The sequence below is a fragment of the Amphibalanus amphitrite genome, unplaced genomic scaffold (genome assembly GCF_019059575.1).
Source record: "Amphibalanus amphitrite isolate SeventyFive unplaced genomic scaffold, NRLGWU_Aamphi_draft 000036F_arrow, whole genome shotgun sequence".
Classification (NCBI taxonomy): domain Eukaryota; kingdom Metazoa; phylum Arthropoda; class Thecostraca; order Balanomorpha; family Balanidae; genus Amphibalanus; species Amphibalanus amphitrite.
Window position 1 is genome coordinate 479,870 of NW_024881532.1, and position 18,517 is coordinate 498,386.

The window sequence follows — 18,517 nt, forward strand, 5'->3', positions numbered from 1 at the left end:
GAATGATAACTTACAACAGCAAGATAAATCAGTGCTAACTATCAAGTTAAAAATCTAGAATGGATGGACTTGGGCAGTTTTACTATGCTTAGATGCTATGCAGATTGTAATGTGCATCAGGTACTCAGTGTCTGGCAAATGAAACATGCGATCATTCCATTGCTACTGGAGGAGAAAGCTTGGATCACTAAATCCACTTTATGTTGATTTTGATGTTAATAATCACTGTATTCCTTGAAAAAGGATTGTAGTAAAATTGTCAATGTGACAATCCATGCAACAATGTGATCATATAATGTGTTCATAGTCATTCGTGATAGTGATTATGGGTCCAATATACAATGGCAAAGCTCTCAGTCTCAGCGTTTCTTCCTGTGGATGGCCAGCAGTGACTCAGAGCTTAGAAGTATTAGTTTTCTTCACAGGGCTGGGATAAAAAGTACTGAGGGTAATCTTCCACCAAGGAACTCTACTTTGACATGGTATGAGATGTAGGCACAAGTAGGTAGGTGCTCAGTTCCTATAGTCAGTAGTTGTGTGTGTTTAGTCGGGTTAGCGTAGATTAGATTGTTAGTTTTTTAATTTGCCAAGTGTCCATATAAAATGTGACCTGAGCAATGAGCATACCTGACTAGCCTGACAGCTGACCTAACCTCAATCATCACACACATAGGCGCGGGAGCCGGGGGGGGGGGCAGTGGGGGCAGCTTGCCCCCCCAACTCTGGGGCCGTGGGGGCGGTGCCCCCACAGCTTTGAGACGGAATACCACACTTTTTTTGCAAATGTTTTCTTTTTTGTTGAAAAAGCCGAGGGATGAAAAACAAGTGGCCTAAAACCGGTGAGAAAACTAGATTTGGGGGTACCCTAGGTTGATCTCTATTATGGTGTGCCCCCCCCCCCCCCAGTCGGAAAGTAGTTCCCGCGCCCCTGATCACACATATTTGCATGCCGCAGCCTACTCAAGACCTGCATGGCAGTAGCACTCAGTTATAGGTAGGTACTCACCCTAACTCAATCTTACCTGCTAACCTTCAACTTGCCAAAAGTTAGCTCACATTGCCAAGCTGCATCCAGGGAAACAGTCAACTGAGGAACTGGCTCATTGGGTGGCTGGTGTGAGTCTGTGCATTTAAAGTGTTTCTTCTCTGAAGCTGCTCTGCGTCTGCACTGCTGTATGTCATGTTCGATGCTCAGAAAATGTGGGAAATGATTACTAAGCAACTTTAGTGCTTTGTTAATGCTCGAGACATGAACAAGTACAGATCCTGCAGGGTACAGCTATGAGTTAGGTGCTAGGTGAGTATGTTATGTGAATGTGCTGTTCCCTGTTTGACTGTAAGTATACAAACAAGCACAGGGTCACAGTTATATTCAATCTCCACATAAACATACAACAAAAACGGCCATATAGCCTAACTCCGAACACACCACAGATAACTTAAGCCTTTGCAGGCACAAAAATGTTTTGATTAACAGGACAGGTATACAATATATCCTCTGTCTTTGGGGGATCTTGCTGCCAAGTTGAGGTACGATGACTGAACTTCAGGATTGATCAACCTTTTCTTAGCCACTGCTTATATACGAGAAAGACCAAATGCTTGTTTGTTTTGATTTACAGGACATGTATACAATATATCCTCTGTCCTTTGGGGATCTTGCTGCCAAGTTGAGGTACGATGACTAAACTTCAGGATTTATCAACCTTTTCTTAGCCACTGCACTGCTTATAAACGAGAAAGACCAAATGCTTGTTTGTAAACTGCGTTGAAAATTTAATGATCCATCTTCAATTCTGACATGAAGGCACAAATGAAATAGTTCTCTCTCTTTTGGAATACACAAAGCAAAATCTTAGTGGATGGACAAGAGCAATAAGCTTCATATTTTGTAACAAACGCGCTAAAACTGCAATATAACAGCACTATATGCTTCTTGACAAAATGCAATAGTAGTAAAAATTTAGCCCTGATGGCATTCATTCTTAGTGAAAACGTAATTACAAAATATTTTGTATTAACTATTAAATTCCGGCTGAAAACAGTGCACGGTTTAAAAAAGAATCATTCCAATGACGGTCCATTCTTGCGGTCCTGAAATCGTCACTATTTCCGGCCTCTCCAACGCAACTCGTTGTCCAGACGTAAATATGCGGCGCTACTAACGTTTCATGTTTAAGCATTTTTTTTTGCTGAACATGATTTTCTCCTCATCACGAAACAAAGCATACTCGTATTTTTGCTCGTGACACCATTCATATTAACCTGCAATACTTCATTTTTTTTCACACTTTTCACAAGAGTAGTTTTCAGCGGAAGCGAATGCCACGCTGAGATGCCTGGGTGGGACTGTTGACTGGCAGGGTCGTCGCCGCGCTGGGCTGGGTGAGATCCGCTTCCCGTTTGTGGCGGCTCTGCAGGCATTTTCTGCTCCCATCCTCTGCCCGGCCCGGCTGTATAACGTGTGACTGCGCTGATCAGACTGTTGTGTTTGCCGGCCCCAGACCCGCCCGGCTGATTGCGCTCATCCGTTATTCGTTTGTGGCGTCATCTCGACCTATTGACCCTGATGGGTGTGGCTGTGTGCGGCCGCCGAGACGAGGGGGCGCCAACGGTCCTTGTCTCTGGCATGTCTCTGGGTCGTCTATTGCACGTCCCCATCACGTCTCCAGTCGTGCATTCAATAATGGGTGGGGAAGGGTTTGGGACAGGGAAGTGCCACAACTGATTTTAGAGAGCTTCTAGAGGCGAAGTCCAAGTGCCCGCCCTCGTCAGGCGAATGAGAAGTGATTTTGAGCCAGATTGACCTTCGATGGAGAGCGCAGTGTAGGGCCACGGCCTGCTCTAAGTTAGCCGTTGCAGGTGTTTTGATGCACTGGAAACTGATAGGTGTGATCCTGTTTTGAGGCTGCCCCATCCGACCGCCGTGGCCCCCTCTGAGTCTGACGTGTGTTTAACATGGAAGGCCAGCTGTAAGTTATTAAAACATGACACGCACGCCCGTTCGGGAATCGATGGGCCCGTGCTGTGAATCACTCACCTTCAGACGAACTGTTCCGCATTGAGTTTCCTATTGAAATGGAAAGTATCGTGGTGTCCCGCTGTCTACAAGTCCAGAGGAATACCGTCCGACGTGAGAGCACCTCTGTCGTGTGATCGCACATCAGTTGTAACGTAGACTTCCAGCTGCTGTTCAGTAGTCATCTAATTTTGCATCCATTAATAAAATCATCGTAAACCGTCCATCGGTGGGGTTTTAATTATCCATTCCAGCTCAACTCGAGTTAGCCTGGAGCAGTTGCTATCTGATGAAACACAGCACCTTCGGTCTGCTGATCTAATTGTGTAGTTACGACGCGACAAGTGAATGGCTTATCTTCGAGGTTTACTCAGTCAATACTCGGCTGGATATTTGTTCTTCTGCAGTTGAATGTTGTCGCGCTCGTTTGGACTTGCGCTCGTGACGACAAGTGCCCGCCGCACCCTAGTCCCTGGAGTTCTGCAGGCAGAGGAGACGGGGACAGCACATCTGCAGTGCACGTTTCTCTCGGGCCCGTCTCCTCCATGGACGGACGGTCACGCTAGGGAAAACGGCGTCGCTGGAGCCGCGACATGTGACCGCATTCTGGCGGCGGCGGCGCGCGGCTCCCTCCCGTGGGAGTGGCACGCGACCGGAGTGGGAGTGGCACGCGACTCTCCAGGGAGTGGCGCGCCGACTCCAGCCGTCTCCTCCCGTCCCGTTACGCCGTCACGTCACGCCACAGCCCGTGTCCTCCCCTCAGACGCGGCCCAGAAATCGAACCCGCCCTGGCGTCTGAAATATCACCCACACTCGTCTGTCTATCCGGCGAGGCGTTGATTGGAGATTCCACTCCGCACTTTGGCGCTGCCATTGTCCGGCGAAGTTCGCCTGGTCCGCCATTGTGTCAGGACACTGACACCTAGGGCGGTATTGTGGCTCCGTGGGAACGCATCGGCAGGCATTGTCTGAAACAGGAGCAGGGCACATTTTTCAGTGTCCTTGTCATAACGCGACTGTAGCTGACGTCTTCGCGAAATGTGTGGCGGAATGTCAGTGGCGCGTTTTGCCGCTCACATCCACAACTGTCGTACCGCTCTCTGCTGACGCAGCTCCGAACCTACCGCACACTGTCTGCAGCTGCAGCGGTGCGCGGGGCAGCACTAATTGGGGGTCTTTTAACTATTTCTCTTGTGACGCCCAGCTGCTGTCAACTCTCGGCTGCTCCACCGGCCTCCGTCTCCAGACTTCTTCGCGAGGGGTTCGAAGGGTAGACGAGGGTAGACGAGCAACAGGGGTCCGAAGTCGAACTGAAGTGGATGCTGAGTCGAATGAGACGTTACGGTATGTGGAAAACGGTGCAGGACGCGGTCGGATTCTGTCTTCCTCCAGACTCTAAAGGTTTAAAGTTGGTCGCCGAGATGTTCCGGGAGGTGGGGCTCCCAAACCTAGTCCGACCTCTGACCTATGACGTCATTGGGTGCCAGAGTTCATGACGCCGTGGCCGTGCAGCCCGCAGCCCGCCGTTTGTGCAATGTGCAGCAGGGCGTTTCTTATCACCACGGTCTCTAGCGGAGTGTCGAGCTCAGCTCATTGTTTGTAAAATCAATGTCAGGCTCTTGAATTGGTTCTCGTTGAGGGGACGGCTCTCCAGTCTCCAGTTCCCTCTGTCTCTACTTGCCGTGTCTCTCTCCTGTGCCGACTCTTTGACACGTCCCGTGCGGCACGGAATCAAGATCGCGTCACCGCCGTGACCATATAAGGCAGTGAGCCTCATCTCCATGTCGCGGCCGCGAGGACAGCGTGCTGGCCGTGTCTGCGGATGACGTCACCGGTCGGGAATGCAGCTGTCCCGGGTGACGTCATCCGACTGGTTCTCTCGCGCTCGGCTGCCGCGCTGGCCGGTCGCGCACAATACCGGAGTTTTTGCAGCGCGCTTCCGGAAAAAGCCAGAGGTTCGTGTGGATGATTGACGATTCTCACGCTCGTGCGATCCGTTCATCAGGTGATTATGTTCATATCGCTGTTCTTTGTTCCTGCAGTGATGTCTTTGTTACCTCTCTCCCGCATTGTATATCCACTGCGCTTGGTTAGCCTTTTCCAGCACCTGCCGGCGCTGCTCAGTCGCCACAGGACGGCTCTCTCTCCGTCCCTCTCTTTGTCCCGCTGATGAATGTCGTGTTGATGGCTGGGTTTTTGTCGCTCCGTCGTCTAACACCCGGCTGTGTGTTTCGCAGGGTGCTGGTCGGGGCGCCGCGCGCGACGTCCACCCTAGGAATACACGACGTGCCGAAGACCGGAGCGCTGTTCAAGTGCGGTACTCTGAGCCAGCCCGGCTGCAGAGAGGTGGTCCTGGACACAGCAGGTGGGTAATTGAGACAGACCTCAGTGGTGTGATGTGGTTGTGCAGTGTGATCTGTGAGGATCGGTCATGGCTTGTGGTAGTTTCGTGGTCATTCGATGTGCATCATGAAACTCTGTGATTGTGTTTGCGCTGGGGGCAGGTTGGAAATTACCGTATGCTGTGTGAGTATATGTGATGGAGGGGTGTCATGCCTCTCCTGTGCAGTGTTGCGCGGCCGTGGCGCGGCCATTATGCGTGCTGTGCGGCCGTTTCTGTCTGTGTGTGGCCACGCGCGGCTGTGTGCGTGCGGAAGCGGAGCGCGGCGCGGCCGGCCGCGACGTGCGCTGACCGCCCGGGGTGCGTGTCGGACGGTGACGTGAGACGTGGACGGGTCGGTGGTGGGCGGCGGACCTGTCCCTCCTGTGCCGCGCTCCACTGGGTGTCGCCATCCGTGAAAAATAGAGTGGAACCGACCGTGACTGGGTTGGGGAGGGACGGAATGGACTGGAGCACGGCAGGTGTGGGACTCAGACCACGGGACACGTGGGATGCTAAAAGGAGTAGTGGGATTTGACGGGAACAGTCGTGCAGATGTTGAACTCAAGCGTGACCGATCCATTAGCCCGCCCAGATACGGAGGCAAAATCTAAGACATTGCAACGAGATCAGTGAGCGCTATGAACATTGAACAGTGAGTCACTTTTGTAACACCATAAACTAGTGTCTTGAATGCAACGTGGGACGTGCCTGACTTAATTTTGTTAACGTCAAATGTTAAACATTTTAGGACGTAAGTTTTAATGTGTAACGTCCATCTTTTAGATCACGAAATATGAGGAACAGTGAGCAATATAGAGCGCGATAGGAAGAGTTTGACCCCAATCTTCTAGAGGGTACACAAACATCCCATTCTCCCCCTTATCTAGTTCTGGGCATAGGGAGGGAGCATCATATGAACTCTAACCTCTGGAGTTTCCAGTTGCACAATAGTTATCCAGGTCTGTAAATCAGCCGGCAGGGTCGGCCTTCTGGAGAGCAGAACGGAACACGAGCGTCTCCACCCACCGATTTTATCCGGCCACGAGCGATACTATCGCGAAATACGGCCTATCTCGCATCGGTCTCAAAATTGGCTATTGGGGCATCTAAACAGTGACCCAGCCGTGAATTGAAAGGCGATCTCTCTCAAGTGTGTCTTGCTACGACTACCTGATAGAAAATCACATATCTGTCAGATTTAAGTAACATTTTAAGTTAGTAAGGCTCACGCTATTCTCAGGAGTATCCCATCATTTGTTTTGTGCCATCAATCGTATATTTATGACCCTCTCGTCTATGGGTTACTGTTTTGTGGACCCTTGAGCCTACTCTTCTGGGCAGGACCACATAAAACCATACATTTGGCATTTGGCAGCCCGATGACCACCTCGACCTGTCTCCTTCCAGCATGCGAGCTTAGGGAGGCTCTCAAAGCCAAGCCAATAAGATTGAAGTGCGAGAGAAGAATTACTGCGATAACTTTTAAAAGTTAATGAGCTTCTCCCTGAAAGTGGTATTGTGTTGCATGCTTCAACACTCAACAGGTTATATGATCCTTTTAGTTTTACGTTCCTTTTTCAGATTATTTCTCCTTTTTATCAGGCTGTTAAGTATTATTGCCGCGCACTTGGTGATTCAGCCCCTGACCCTTCCGGAGAATCCCCTGCCTCATCGAATCTTACCGTACCGGCTCGTTAATGGTGCCTGTGACGGTAAAAGCTTCCTCCATTGTCGGCAGGGAGACGCCCGTGAAGGTATTTCTAAAGACGCTGAACGCTCTCTTGTTTGTGGTGCGGTCTCGTGTGCGTTTTGTGCGCGTTTTTGTGCGCTAATTGAGCGCCGTGTGCTGCGAGCCCGGTGTGGAGGTGGCAGGCCCGTGTTTTGCTCAGCTGCGAGGAACGCGCCCGGTGCACGAGACCGGTGCCATGGACGATGGCGGCCGCGGCGGTGGTGGGATCGGAACCGGTAAAGTCTCGGTTCTCGGCAATTATTCGGGCGGTGTAGCATCGGTCACTGGCCCCATGTGGACTGCACGGACCGGACTGCCGGTCGGTGGGAGTCGCTGGTGGGCGCTGTCGGTCAAATGGTCACCAATGGCAGTGGCTCTGTGATGACTGGTCGGTAGTGGAGGTGCGCCTTCAGTCCATGTTTGGACGAGAGGTGTGTCTGTCAGTGACGAAATGCCGGATTTGGATGACGAACCAATTCGCATTCGACAAGCAAACTGAAACCGAATCGACAAACGGGAAACGATTCGATTGAAGTGTTTCTGACGTTGTGCAGTTCAATATAGGTTTTTCGTGTGCTCTTATAAGTTATATTGAGTACCACTGATTTATATTACAATAATTCATGCGTAACGTGTCATCAAAGCCAGTCAATGGAGACCAGTGAAGTAATAGTCGAACAATTTAGATGTCGTAAAGGGCAATTGGTCTGCAAAACTGTCATGGTTACCGGCCATCAGCTGGCGACGAGCTGTAAAACGAGCTGCCATAACTCTGTGCGGCGCGGCTGAGCGGACCGGCCGCCCCGCCCACTGTGTCGGACTGTTTGAGCCGCCCATTACGGGGCCGGACAGCGGCTAACCGCCCTGTGCGTGGCCACATTCGGTCCGTCACTCGTGCCGCGATCGGCGGGCCGGGGCGGGGCGCGCAGTGATACCGCGCCGCCGCGCCGGTCGGCACCGAGCCACAGTCGTGCTTTATACAGCCGTAATTCACATCCAGCTGTCCGGGTAACCGGTATGCGAACCTATCGGAGCGGAGGTTCGCGGCGCTCCCAGCCGCTCCGTCTGTGGTATCCCGTCACGGGCGGAGCGGGGCGGCGGCGCGGCGGCTCGGTGTGCCCTTTGTTTGCACCCCGGTGCCGCCTGGCGTGCTGCGGCGACGCGGTTCGGTGCCGCCTGCCGTCTGCAAATTCCACGGGACATCCGCTTCTCGTTAAGACCGATCCCTTCCGCTGTCCAAACTCGGCCGGTGAGACGCCCGATGGGCTCGTGCCACCTGGCCGAGTAATGCGCTAAGAATGTTGACCTGTGAGCTTTTTTTGATCGAGTCGATATAAAGCACTGACCCAGCAATACATAGTAACAAATGTGGCTTGTATGCATGAATACCGCCAGGCTTCAAGTAACATGCCTTTTGCATAGTTTAGTACGTAAACCTGTCAAAACGAGGCCAACAGGACCCAAACAGGCTCCATGTATGGATGTACCGTGCGCAGTAAGACACGAACTCACGATGCTAAATCACACTTCGTACAGGCGCCCGTCGTCCTTCGCCGAAATACCCCTTTGTGTCACGCACTCGGGGCGGGAAATCTTTCTGGCCGAGTCACGCCAGAGTGTGTGACCGGGCACTGCCCTGCACGGACTCACGGTTCGCAACACCCACTCACAGACAGCTAATCCAACTAACTAGACCATTTTTCGCGGAGTCCAGGGTTGATTCACTGGCGCAAAACACAACAAGGGGAAATCGTGGTTTACAACATGAGTGCAGCGATTCGCGGCGTAATTAGAGCTCCTTGTTGCACATGCAAATGCAGAGTAAGGTCAATTAGCAGCTTACTGTTGAAACGTCTGGAGAAGGCACGTCTGCTGTGGTGCCCACCTCTTCCTCGTAGCTCACTTACCATTCCAAACATCGCTCTTGGTTCTGGAACAAACGGGTGCCGACTGGAATGGCCCAGCCAGGTTGTTTTGTGGCGGGGATTTCTTTGTAGCGCTAGACTCGACACCTCTGAGCAACTGTGCACTGTTGTGCCTCACCGTGCCTTGCCTGTTGTGGCGTGCCGTGGCTTCCGTGCTTTGTGCCGTATCTCGGCGCTTTACATTTCCTGCATGCTCTGCTTTTGGGATTCCCATGGACGTAACCAGACCCCCATTGTTCAATGCTCATGTTTTACCACTGGACTGCGCTCAAGGCCCGACTGCGCCATGGGTCTCGTGTCGGGCTGTGTGGACCGATCACCCCCACCATCCTCCATCCACCGGCGCCATCGCCAGTCAATCAGTTAACCACACGTCGCCACTGGCTGTGGACCGGCACGATAGTCTGACCATGCTGCCACGACTCGATGTCAGATGTGGATGGTCCGGGTTATTGACAGCCTCGCGTGTGGTGCCCTGTCCCCTCGTTACATGATGCCGTCAGACAGTGCGGGACGAGGCCACTGTGTGTGCCGGCAGGTCGTTCTGGCCTGAGCGAGGGCGAGCGCCTTTAGAAACGGGTTATAAAGCGCGAGAGCTAGTGGATGAGCTATCGTTTTCTGTTCCCGTTGTTATCACGTTTTCTTTAAGGGCATGTCCTGCTTTGTGACTTGCATGCCCGCACTCTCCTATTGACTGGCTTCGCCTTGGGTGTGATGTGTGTTTTGTTCAGTGCTAATATCAGTTCCATTACTGTCTCGTGGTTAATAATGACCGCGTTGCGTGCCCTCAGTTACGGATATACCCACTGTTACTTCAAAATTAAAATGGATCGATCACCCATCGCGTGGTTCGTTACTGTCAATCAAATTTCACGGTCAGACGTCATGTGTCGGCCTCGGTATCAAAGGGATCTGTAACACAGTCCGTGGTGCGCGTCACTTTTGACGCTTCGTGTTACCGTGTTAACGTAATAAAGCCATGCTGAACTACCGGGCGGGGAGGCGAAGCGAATGGGCGAACGCGGAACGACCTAGCACGGTCTATTAAACCGTCAGCGGAATGGGTTGGTGGAACTAACGTGTGGCTCATAGATCACAATTCACAAGATACTGTTTTGCGATGATTCTACAGTCTACACTCTACCGTAAATGGAAATCCGTGAGCTGTGTCGGTTTTATATATGATGGCAGTGTTGATCAATAAACACGACGATCAACACGGGGTGGCTCATGGCCAATCATGTGACCGTGACTGGACCAGAGTGGAACCCTGTGCGACCTTTTTAGACTCTGTTGACCTCGTGTGACCCAGTGTGACTCTGTGTGATCGCTCTGTCCCCAGCCGCCGCTCGCTGCCAGGTCCAGCCTCCGTTCCTCTACCAGGACAGTGTATGTGATCTTATGTGACTTTGAGACCCTGACTGACCCTGTGTGACCCAGTGTGACCTTATGTCACCTTGTGTGACCTTATGTGACCTGTGTGACCGCTCTGTCCCCAGTCGCCGCTCGCTGCCAGGGTCAGCCTCCGTTCCTCTACCAGGACAGTGTATGTGACCTTATGTGACCCTTCTCTGTCCCCAGACGACACCCGTCGCCAGGGCCAGCCGCCGTTCCTGTACCAGTAAAGCTTATGTTAGTTATGTACTGACCTCTTTGACCCTCTCTGACCTGTGTGGCCTCTCTGTCTCCAGACGACACCCGTCGCCAGGGCCAGCCGCCGTTCCTCTACCAGGATAGGAAGGACGGAGCCTGGATCGGAGGTGCCCTCGACACCGACCCGTCGCCCCAGGGCAAACTATCGGTGAGTGACCCCAAACTAATCACGGGCTTGTAGTATTCATTACACGCGTTATTTATAGCGCTGCGTCGTGAACTGCGCTTGCAGTTTGCACAGATGAAGTTGATAAATAGCAAATTTTTGATTGATTTAGGTACTTCTCGCCGACAAAGCGAAAGTAAAGATGTGAGAGCGAGATGCAGCATAGAGTACAGCTATGGATTTGCATGCAAAATTATGTGCTAAACGCTGCGTCGGAAAAATGGATGACTAATTTGCAAGTAAAACTCTACTGCAGCAGAAGGTGAATGCTCGCTACCGTCCAGCGCTTCAGATCACGGAACATTGCTGCCAAACACAATGGTGCGGTAGCTGTCAAGACGCTGTTTACATGGTCACCCATCACTGGCAAATCCATGAGTGCAGCCGGGCAAAACGGAACAATCGCTGGTCATTGGGACTAGTAGTTAATTAACTTCGGGTAGCTCAGGCGTTCTGGGAGAAAGTTGATGCCATTGTAAATTGGAGGAGTTTCCGATCACCAGAATGATCCATCTTCCCTGATAGGAAACTCATAAACATGATGCTCGTTAATATTCAATTGTACTTGCGATTAGCTTCAATAGACGACAGCTTCCTCGCCCCAATATGTTTGTAACGACAGACCACATGGGGCTCCTGATAGAATGGTGAAAAACCGAGGCGAAGAAAGCCCGCCGAGTTTTTCACGGTCGCGGATTCTAACGTAGCGTGACACATTCCTTCACAGCTGTGGGGTGTCCGTCCAAGCGAAACGTACTTCGGAGTGTGAACGAACGCTCCGTGCCTCCGTGGCGCGCCGGTGGGCTCTCTATTAGTGTCGGATGGAGAGGTGGCCGCTGACGGGCCTCCAAAGGAGCCGTCGGCGCGACCCGCGCTGCCTGGCGTGCCTGAAAAGCTCGGGCGTGCACCTGCGGCGGTCAAAACAAACAAACCTCCCGCCCGTCGCCCGTCGCCGGCCCGTACCGTCGCCCCCGACCGTCACCGCACGTCGATGCTGTCTCGTTGACGGACCCCGCTTCCGCATAGGGACGCGGTACGACTGAAGGAATCGCTGAAATGCATGCGATTATCAAATGAGATAACATCAAAAACTGTGCAAAGGGATGCATAGATAGAAAGAATGAGACTGAAAGAGCGAGTGCGTTTGAACGGTATACCTATGTGCACTGAAAAACGAAACACTTGGTCTGCTATTTCAGCTACATAGTTTGCCTTTTGAAGTCACCCGTGAAGTGACAAGACCCGCGAGAGAGTCATCGTGTGGCTGCAGTTAGCTGCAGTTATGACAGCTGCTGAACAGTTCCGGCAACTGGCCCGCTCGAGCCTTCCAGGAACTGGTCTGCATGTCTCGCCGTGGCACGGGGTGTCGGCGGCGGGCCTGCAGGGTGCCTCAGGCGGCCTCCGGCTGTCAGATGGCATCAGTGTCACTGTCAGCACACCCCGGACACCGGCTGAACCGTGGCAGACCCGTCGGGACCCATCCGACCGGCCTCAGTCACCTGACATTACCGCTCGCCTCGGGCCGTCGATGGTATCATAACTCTTCCCATGAGGCGCGTTCGAGGCGGCACTTTGGCGTTCTTACATCAATTGCCCGGCTCAACGAGGGTCAATCATTTCACCGCTGCTATTGACCATCCCGGCCGCCGGCGCCGTTTCTTCAGCACGGCCCACGGGGCGCGGCTTTCAGTGTGTGCCGAGTCGGTGCCGACAGCGGTGGGCAGGGCGCACCACTCTCGGCCGCTATTGTGCCGACAACAGGCCCGCGCCGACACCGTTCCTGTGTCTGAGTGGTTGAAAATGACGGCGATTAGTGCCGGCACGGCGGCCGGCCGGCAGCCGGCTTTGATGACAAGCGGCGCTCATAACGAGCCACCGCCGGAAGCCTGACCGGTGCAGCCGTGCGGCGCTGGTGTTCCTCTACTGCCGCCCGCTCGGCTGAGCGTGTTGTGCCTGTGCTTCCTGACGCGTGAGTGTGACTGACGGATGGTGTCGTCTTGAGGTGCTGTCAATTTATGCTCAGCCGGCTCGGCTTCTGTTCAGAACCGGCCTCGCCGGCCGGGGAAAAACAATCACTAACCGGCTCTCTGGCGGTATGCGGATAACACCTCCCGCGGTGCGCTGTTGATGCTCGTGCTAGCTGTCAGCACCGTCAAAACACTACGCTCCCCCGCCGGGCGCTAAGTGCCGAATTCTTGTTTTCTGCACATCGTACGAGGCAACACATTTGCAGGCCGCTGGTTGAAGTGGCATCGCCTCACCCTTCCTGCTAAGCTGTCAAATCGCCCATCTCCGGCGCCTCCGTGGCCCTAATGCGGCCGACCGCGAGACCGACCCGACCTAAGTGGCCCGGACGGCGGCTCCATTGTACTACATTCACACCGCACGATGTGGGATGTCTGCAGCGGCGCTACAAAGAGCATCGAGTGATACCGACACCGCTCCGACGCCGCTCCGACCCGGTCTCTAAAACCGTGCAATTATATCAACTTATTCCCCCTCTCACTCCCTTCGCTCCCTCTCTCCCTTCTTCCCTCCTTCGCTCTCTCTCTCTCCCTCTCTCTCTCTCACTCTCTCTCCTGTCCTCTGTATTCTCCCTCTCAATCTCCTTCTCCAGCCCTCCTCTCTTTCCCCATCTCTCCCTCTTTTACAGCAGCTTCAAATCCTCCCGCTACAATCCACCTTCTCAACAGTTCTAAACCACTTCTCTCAGCATCGGTTTCACGCTCACAACAGGCTTAAGTCGCCTGGCGCACCAGAGAACAAGGCAGCAGCCCGATTATGCCACCTAATTACCGCGGCTGCGGGTCGGACGCCAATTAAGCCGGCTACTGGTCCGTCGGCACGTGCCTCGTGCTGGGTTACTGCTGTTACGGAGAGGGTGCTAGAGGTGCTGGAGCTGCTGGAGGTTATGCCCGCAGTTCACGCGGGTGCGATGTGTGCTGGGCCGCTTTGTCGGCGTGCCGAGCGTCGCACGGTGCGGGCTTGATTGAGTGAAAGCCACTGGGGCTCACAGCAGATGGTTGGCGTGTTAACGCATCACGAGGCGATTCTTCGTGCTGATACTTGATGTAACGCTCACCGGATAAGCTACTGATTACAAACGGTGGCAGATGACTACTTTTTCTCCACGACTAGCGACTCATGCACTTCTCCTCGTCTCGCTCTTCCGTCGTGGCTTCCGTTCCCTGTCTTATTCCACATTTTCGTCTTCGTAATCTCATCGACAGCTCCCGACATTCCCCTGTTCGCCTCTTGTTCAGGTCGGTTCCCGTGGGACGGCGTGGGAAACGGGAACGTACTGCCAGACCAGACGTGCAGTGCAATGCTGTTGAAAATCGCAAGAGACTCGGTGCGGCATGCGATGTGGCACGGTACGGTTCGGCACGGCAAGACCTCCAGAGCGCCGCTGTTGCTGCTCGCCCAACATTCCAGCGAGTAGCTGGAACGCTGCGGCACGGGCCGTGCAGGCGGTACGGTGCTGACACAGCCTGACAGTCTGACTGACCCGGGGCCGTGTCAGGTGTGGCAGTGCTGTGTCAGAAGTGTCAACGCCGTGTCACTGGCGTTTGCGCTGTCTGTTCACCACTTAGGACTGAAAGGCGCGCTCTGGCCGGTCAGCTAACTGCCACTGTCAACCATAGTCGGCTGGCCGGTGACCGAACCGTGATGTCATGCGGAATGCCGATAGTCGTCGTGCTTCGATTCCTTTTTGTGAACCGGGTCACGTTTCGATACTACCTACAGTACGCTTTTATATTCAGTTCTGACCTTCCTCTTGTTCCTGTTTACTCGTAGCCTTCCTACATCCACCGCCTAACCTCACTTCTCGAGCGACAAGTCGGTGACCGATGGACCCGGCACGCAGTTACCGAGCGGCCGGTCTCTCAGTGACGGAGCGGCCGGTTCTCCGTCGATGTTCCGTCTGCAGGAGGCTGTTTTGCTCGTTTGTTCCGGAGCGGAGAGCTGCACAGAGCACAGAGTGTCGGCGCCGGTACACTGACGGCTGAATGGCCGCAGTGACGCCGGCCGAGCGAGTCGATTTGTGTCGCGTCTCTCGCTCGGAGGCGGTCGACATCCACGGGACTGGAACAGCGCCGCGTGGGCGCGCGGATTTCGTGCTTACCAGGCTGAGGTCAAACGGGGTCATCTGATGTCATTGAGAAACGAGAGAAACGGAGGGCGTGGGAGGTCGTAGTCTTACATTCGTCTTTCAATGAAGTTCTAAGAAGTTGTGTTGTGGACGTTTAAAATGTTCTGTGGCGTTGAGGAGTAGTCGAGGACACGCATAGACGGGATGACAATGATAATGCTGACAGTAAAACTACTCAAACCATTGAAGGGCACGCGTTCAGTATTATTCAGTGGCATATAAGCTTCCAATCCTGACGTCCTTCGTGTGCCGTTTGAATCCGGTCATATTATATCCGCCTCGCTCAATGTGTGACGGCTACCGTGGTTTGTCATCAAAGCCGTACAGGTTTCGAAGCAGGTTTAGGGATTATCGTGCCTGAGCTCTGTCCACTGGGCCGTGGGCAGTACAGAGAGGCCGCCGAAGTAGCCTGTCGGGCGGGCGGAGAGGCGGCGGGATGAACGGGTGATTTGGGACAGAGCGCTAGCCGGGATGACCTGTCGGGCGTCAGCCTGTCGCGACAGCCGGCGGCGCCCGCGGATAAACAAACGGCACGGGCGACGGCGACCGAGGCCGAGACCACGGCGGGATGTGTGCGAGAGGGTGGCGAGATGGCAGCGATGGCCCGCTCCGTCCCGCTGGGTTATGAGAATGTCGAGGTAGGTTGCTTGCCGCTTTTGCTTTTTTGGAGCGACCTGCAAAGCTAAGGGAGGAGAGGAGTAACAGCTCAGTGGTGAGTCCATTACTCGCTAACTGACACAGCCACCACTATGGGTGCCTGTGTTGTGTCTTTCCCACCCGATAGCTTACTGGATGTTTGTGTAATGCATGGGTCTACCAGCCACCCTCAGAAACCGTTAAAACCCACCTCCATCCCCGCCGCTACCGCCGCAGCCGCCAACACTCACCAACCTCTGATGTCATCATCAGTCATATCCGCCCTTCCTGTTTCCACCACATTCAACCCCCTCTGCAACATCCAGACCACCCTGTAATGCGACGAACGCGCCCCGGAAACGGCGGTTAGAGCCCAGCCACGGCTCAGAACCGCAGGTTCTTCACGCTGCTGTGTCCGCGCCTGTGACGTAACGAAACACTCCGACCACATCCCGTCTCGCTGAATCAGTGTGCAGCGTTCAGATATCATCGCCGACTTAATTCGGTTCATCGCTTCAATTGCCGGCATGCTCCGCCCCATAATTGGCCGTGATTTGGCGGGGGCGGCGGAGAACAGCGCACAAATGGGGCCATTAGTGAGCGGCCGGCACGAGCGACCGTGGCCCATCTCCTGCGGAGACACCCCGTGGGTTGCTCAAAGCTGCAGGCGGGGATGGATGGCCGGCCAGTGACCATGCTGACGGCTCAGACTGCCGACCGTGCTGACTGCGCTGACCGTGATGAACCCGCTGACTGCGCTGTATTGAGCCGGTGGTCAGTGATAGATGTTTTTATTGGTGCCGGCGCTGACACTGCCGCTCGTGCTGCGCTGCATTGTTCGAATTTTTGTTTATAACTGGGCACCCGGTGGTCACTAAATGAGATGATTCGGACGATTCGAATGCGCGTACTATTATTTATCGTTCAGCCACGCCCTGCATTCAGTTAGTGCTGCAGAGTGGCGCAATCGTTTATCGCTTTGCAATGAATAAAGCGTTTCAAAGAAGCGAATGCGAAGCCCGCGAGTGCTTTCACCGTTCTTTGTTATAAGGAGTGCTAACTGCTGATAGAAACTAGAATAGACAGGCACCCAAACAGCGATCAGCCACAATACACCCCCCCCCCCCCGACGAACCGTCTGAATCTTTCGATCGGGCCGTTTCGGCCGCGTCACCTTCGTTAATTAATTACTGCTGGTCCTATCCTATACCCGCGGGTCCGGGTCCGGCGTGGTCACGTCAGCCGGAGCTAACGAGACCGGGGCGTGAGGCGGGTGCGCACGGAGCACCGTGACCCTGGGCACACGGCAGTCGGCGCCGGTCAGGGTCTCGGGTGTGAGTGCGTGAAAAAGGGGATAGGGAGATTAATGGACTGCGGACAAAGGTATGCGTTTTTAGGGACTACTCTGGACAATAGGCCGAAGCAAGGGACGGTTTTGCACGGATAGTTTGGAATGTGATGTCCCGTCGCGCGATTGTTGAATCGTATTCGAGGAATGCACGGAGTTGCGGTGACGCCCCACACCAACATCTGCAGGCAATGTAGAGGTAATTAATGTCCTGTGGTCGGCGATGGAGTGCACATTTCCTCTGTCCGGCGGTGCCGCCGCCCAGAGAGAGGGACGGAGAGGTTCCACGCCCTAGGGTGGAGACTCGGCGGGCGCACAGCGGGAGGCGCGATCCACGCTGACGGACGCGGCACGTCCTGTTGCCGGTGACTCAGCTCCGCGCCGCTTGGACGGGCTCTTGGAGCGCTATCTGCCGTCATCGCCACGCGCCCGGCGCCGTCTGCCTCATACAGGCTGTCAGACAGGGCGAGTCTACCCGTCCACACATCAACTATACCCCTCTGTGAGACGGCGTGAGGCTACAGCGGCGTCCGACTGTGATACACTGAACTGTCTGCCGTAACAGCACCGGGCGGTGAATACAGACGGCCGGTCATGACCCGTATTTGGTCAGACTGAAGCAGAGTGATGAGACGCCGAGGATGGGCCCCAGACTCACGGCGTGCTTGAGGTGACAGTTTTGACAGTGACGAATCAGAAATGTCTTGGATAGGGCATTGACGCATCAATGCATGATGTCACAGTGCCATATGTCTTAACCGATTTACAGCATAATCACGAACCCATTTCTACTGTTTTTTCGTCTCGCGTAGATACTGTCACTAGCCGCTGAAATGCTTGAACGTGCCTATTCTGCATAAGTATATGCCCGCGCACGCTTTTCAGTGCATGCCGCACGATTAGGTGCAGTGCAAAAAGGTAATGACGCCCTTTTCATGGCGTGTCGTCACCTGTGAGCGCGTGTCGAACCGTACGATGCCAAACGACCTTCGTGCACCGTCAACCGACGGGGCGGGGCAAGAGGGGTCCTTTCGCCCCGTAACGCCGCAGCCTGTCCCGCTTCGTGACCCGGCCTGTATGGGCGCCGTGTGTGCGGCTTTAGCCGGCCTGCACGGCGGGCCTGAGCAGGCTGAATAGATACTGTAGGTGAGATAGCGCCGGTCATTGCGTGAGTCTCGGTGCAAGGCTAATTTTCGCCGCTTTCGGTTTCTTTCCCAGGGTATTTCGGGCTTGCAGTCTCGTTGAGCCGCACACCACGCAGCTAGATTTAAGGTGAAATTGAATAGATAACCACTAATTAACTTATCTGTATTCAACTGCTGTCCTGCTGGCGTGAAAGACGTTCTTGTAATAGCCCAGTTGATCATTATGAAGCCTTTTCTCACGTTCGTATGTTACCGGGCCGAGAGTTCAGACAATCGGGCACACTTGTTTCATAGTTTCTTAAATTCTTAGTAACACAACAATGAGAGATATCTTGCTGTTGGTTTCCTTGCGATCTGACC

General features: G+C 54.0%; 1 protein-coding gene across 1 annotated transcript in view; it reads left to right on the forward strand.

Annotated features, from left to right (window-relative positions):
• Positions 1–18,517, forward strand: part of LOC122371709 (integrin alpha-PS3-like) — a 78,104-nt gene that overhangs the window by 23,490 nt on the left and 36,097 nt on the right. The window contains exons 3-4 of the mRNA XM_043348277.1: positions 5,257–5,384; positions 10,748–10,857. Coding sequence (XP_043204212.1) covers positions 5,257–5,384; positions 10,748–10,857 — 238 coding nt within the window. The remainder of the gene's footprint in view (positions 1–5,256; positions 5,385–10,747; positions 10,858–18,517) is intronic.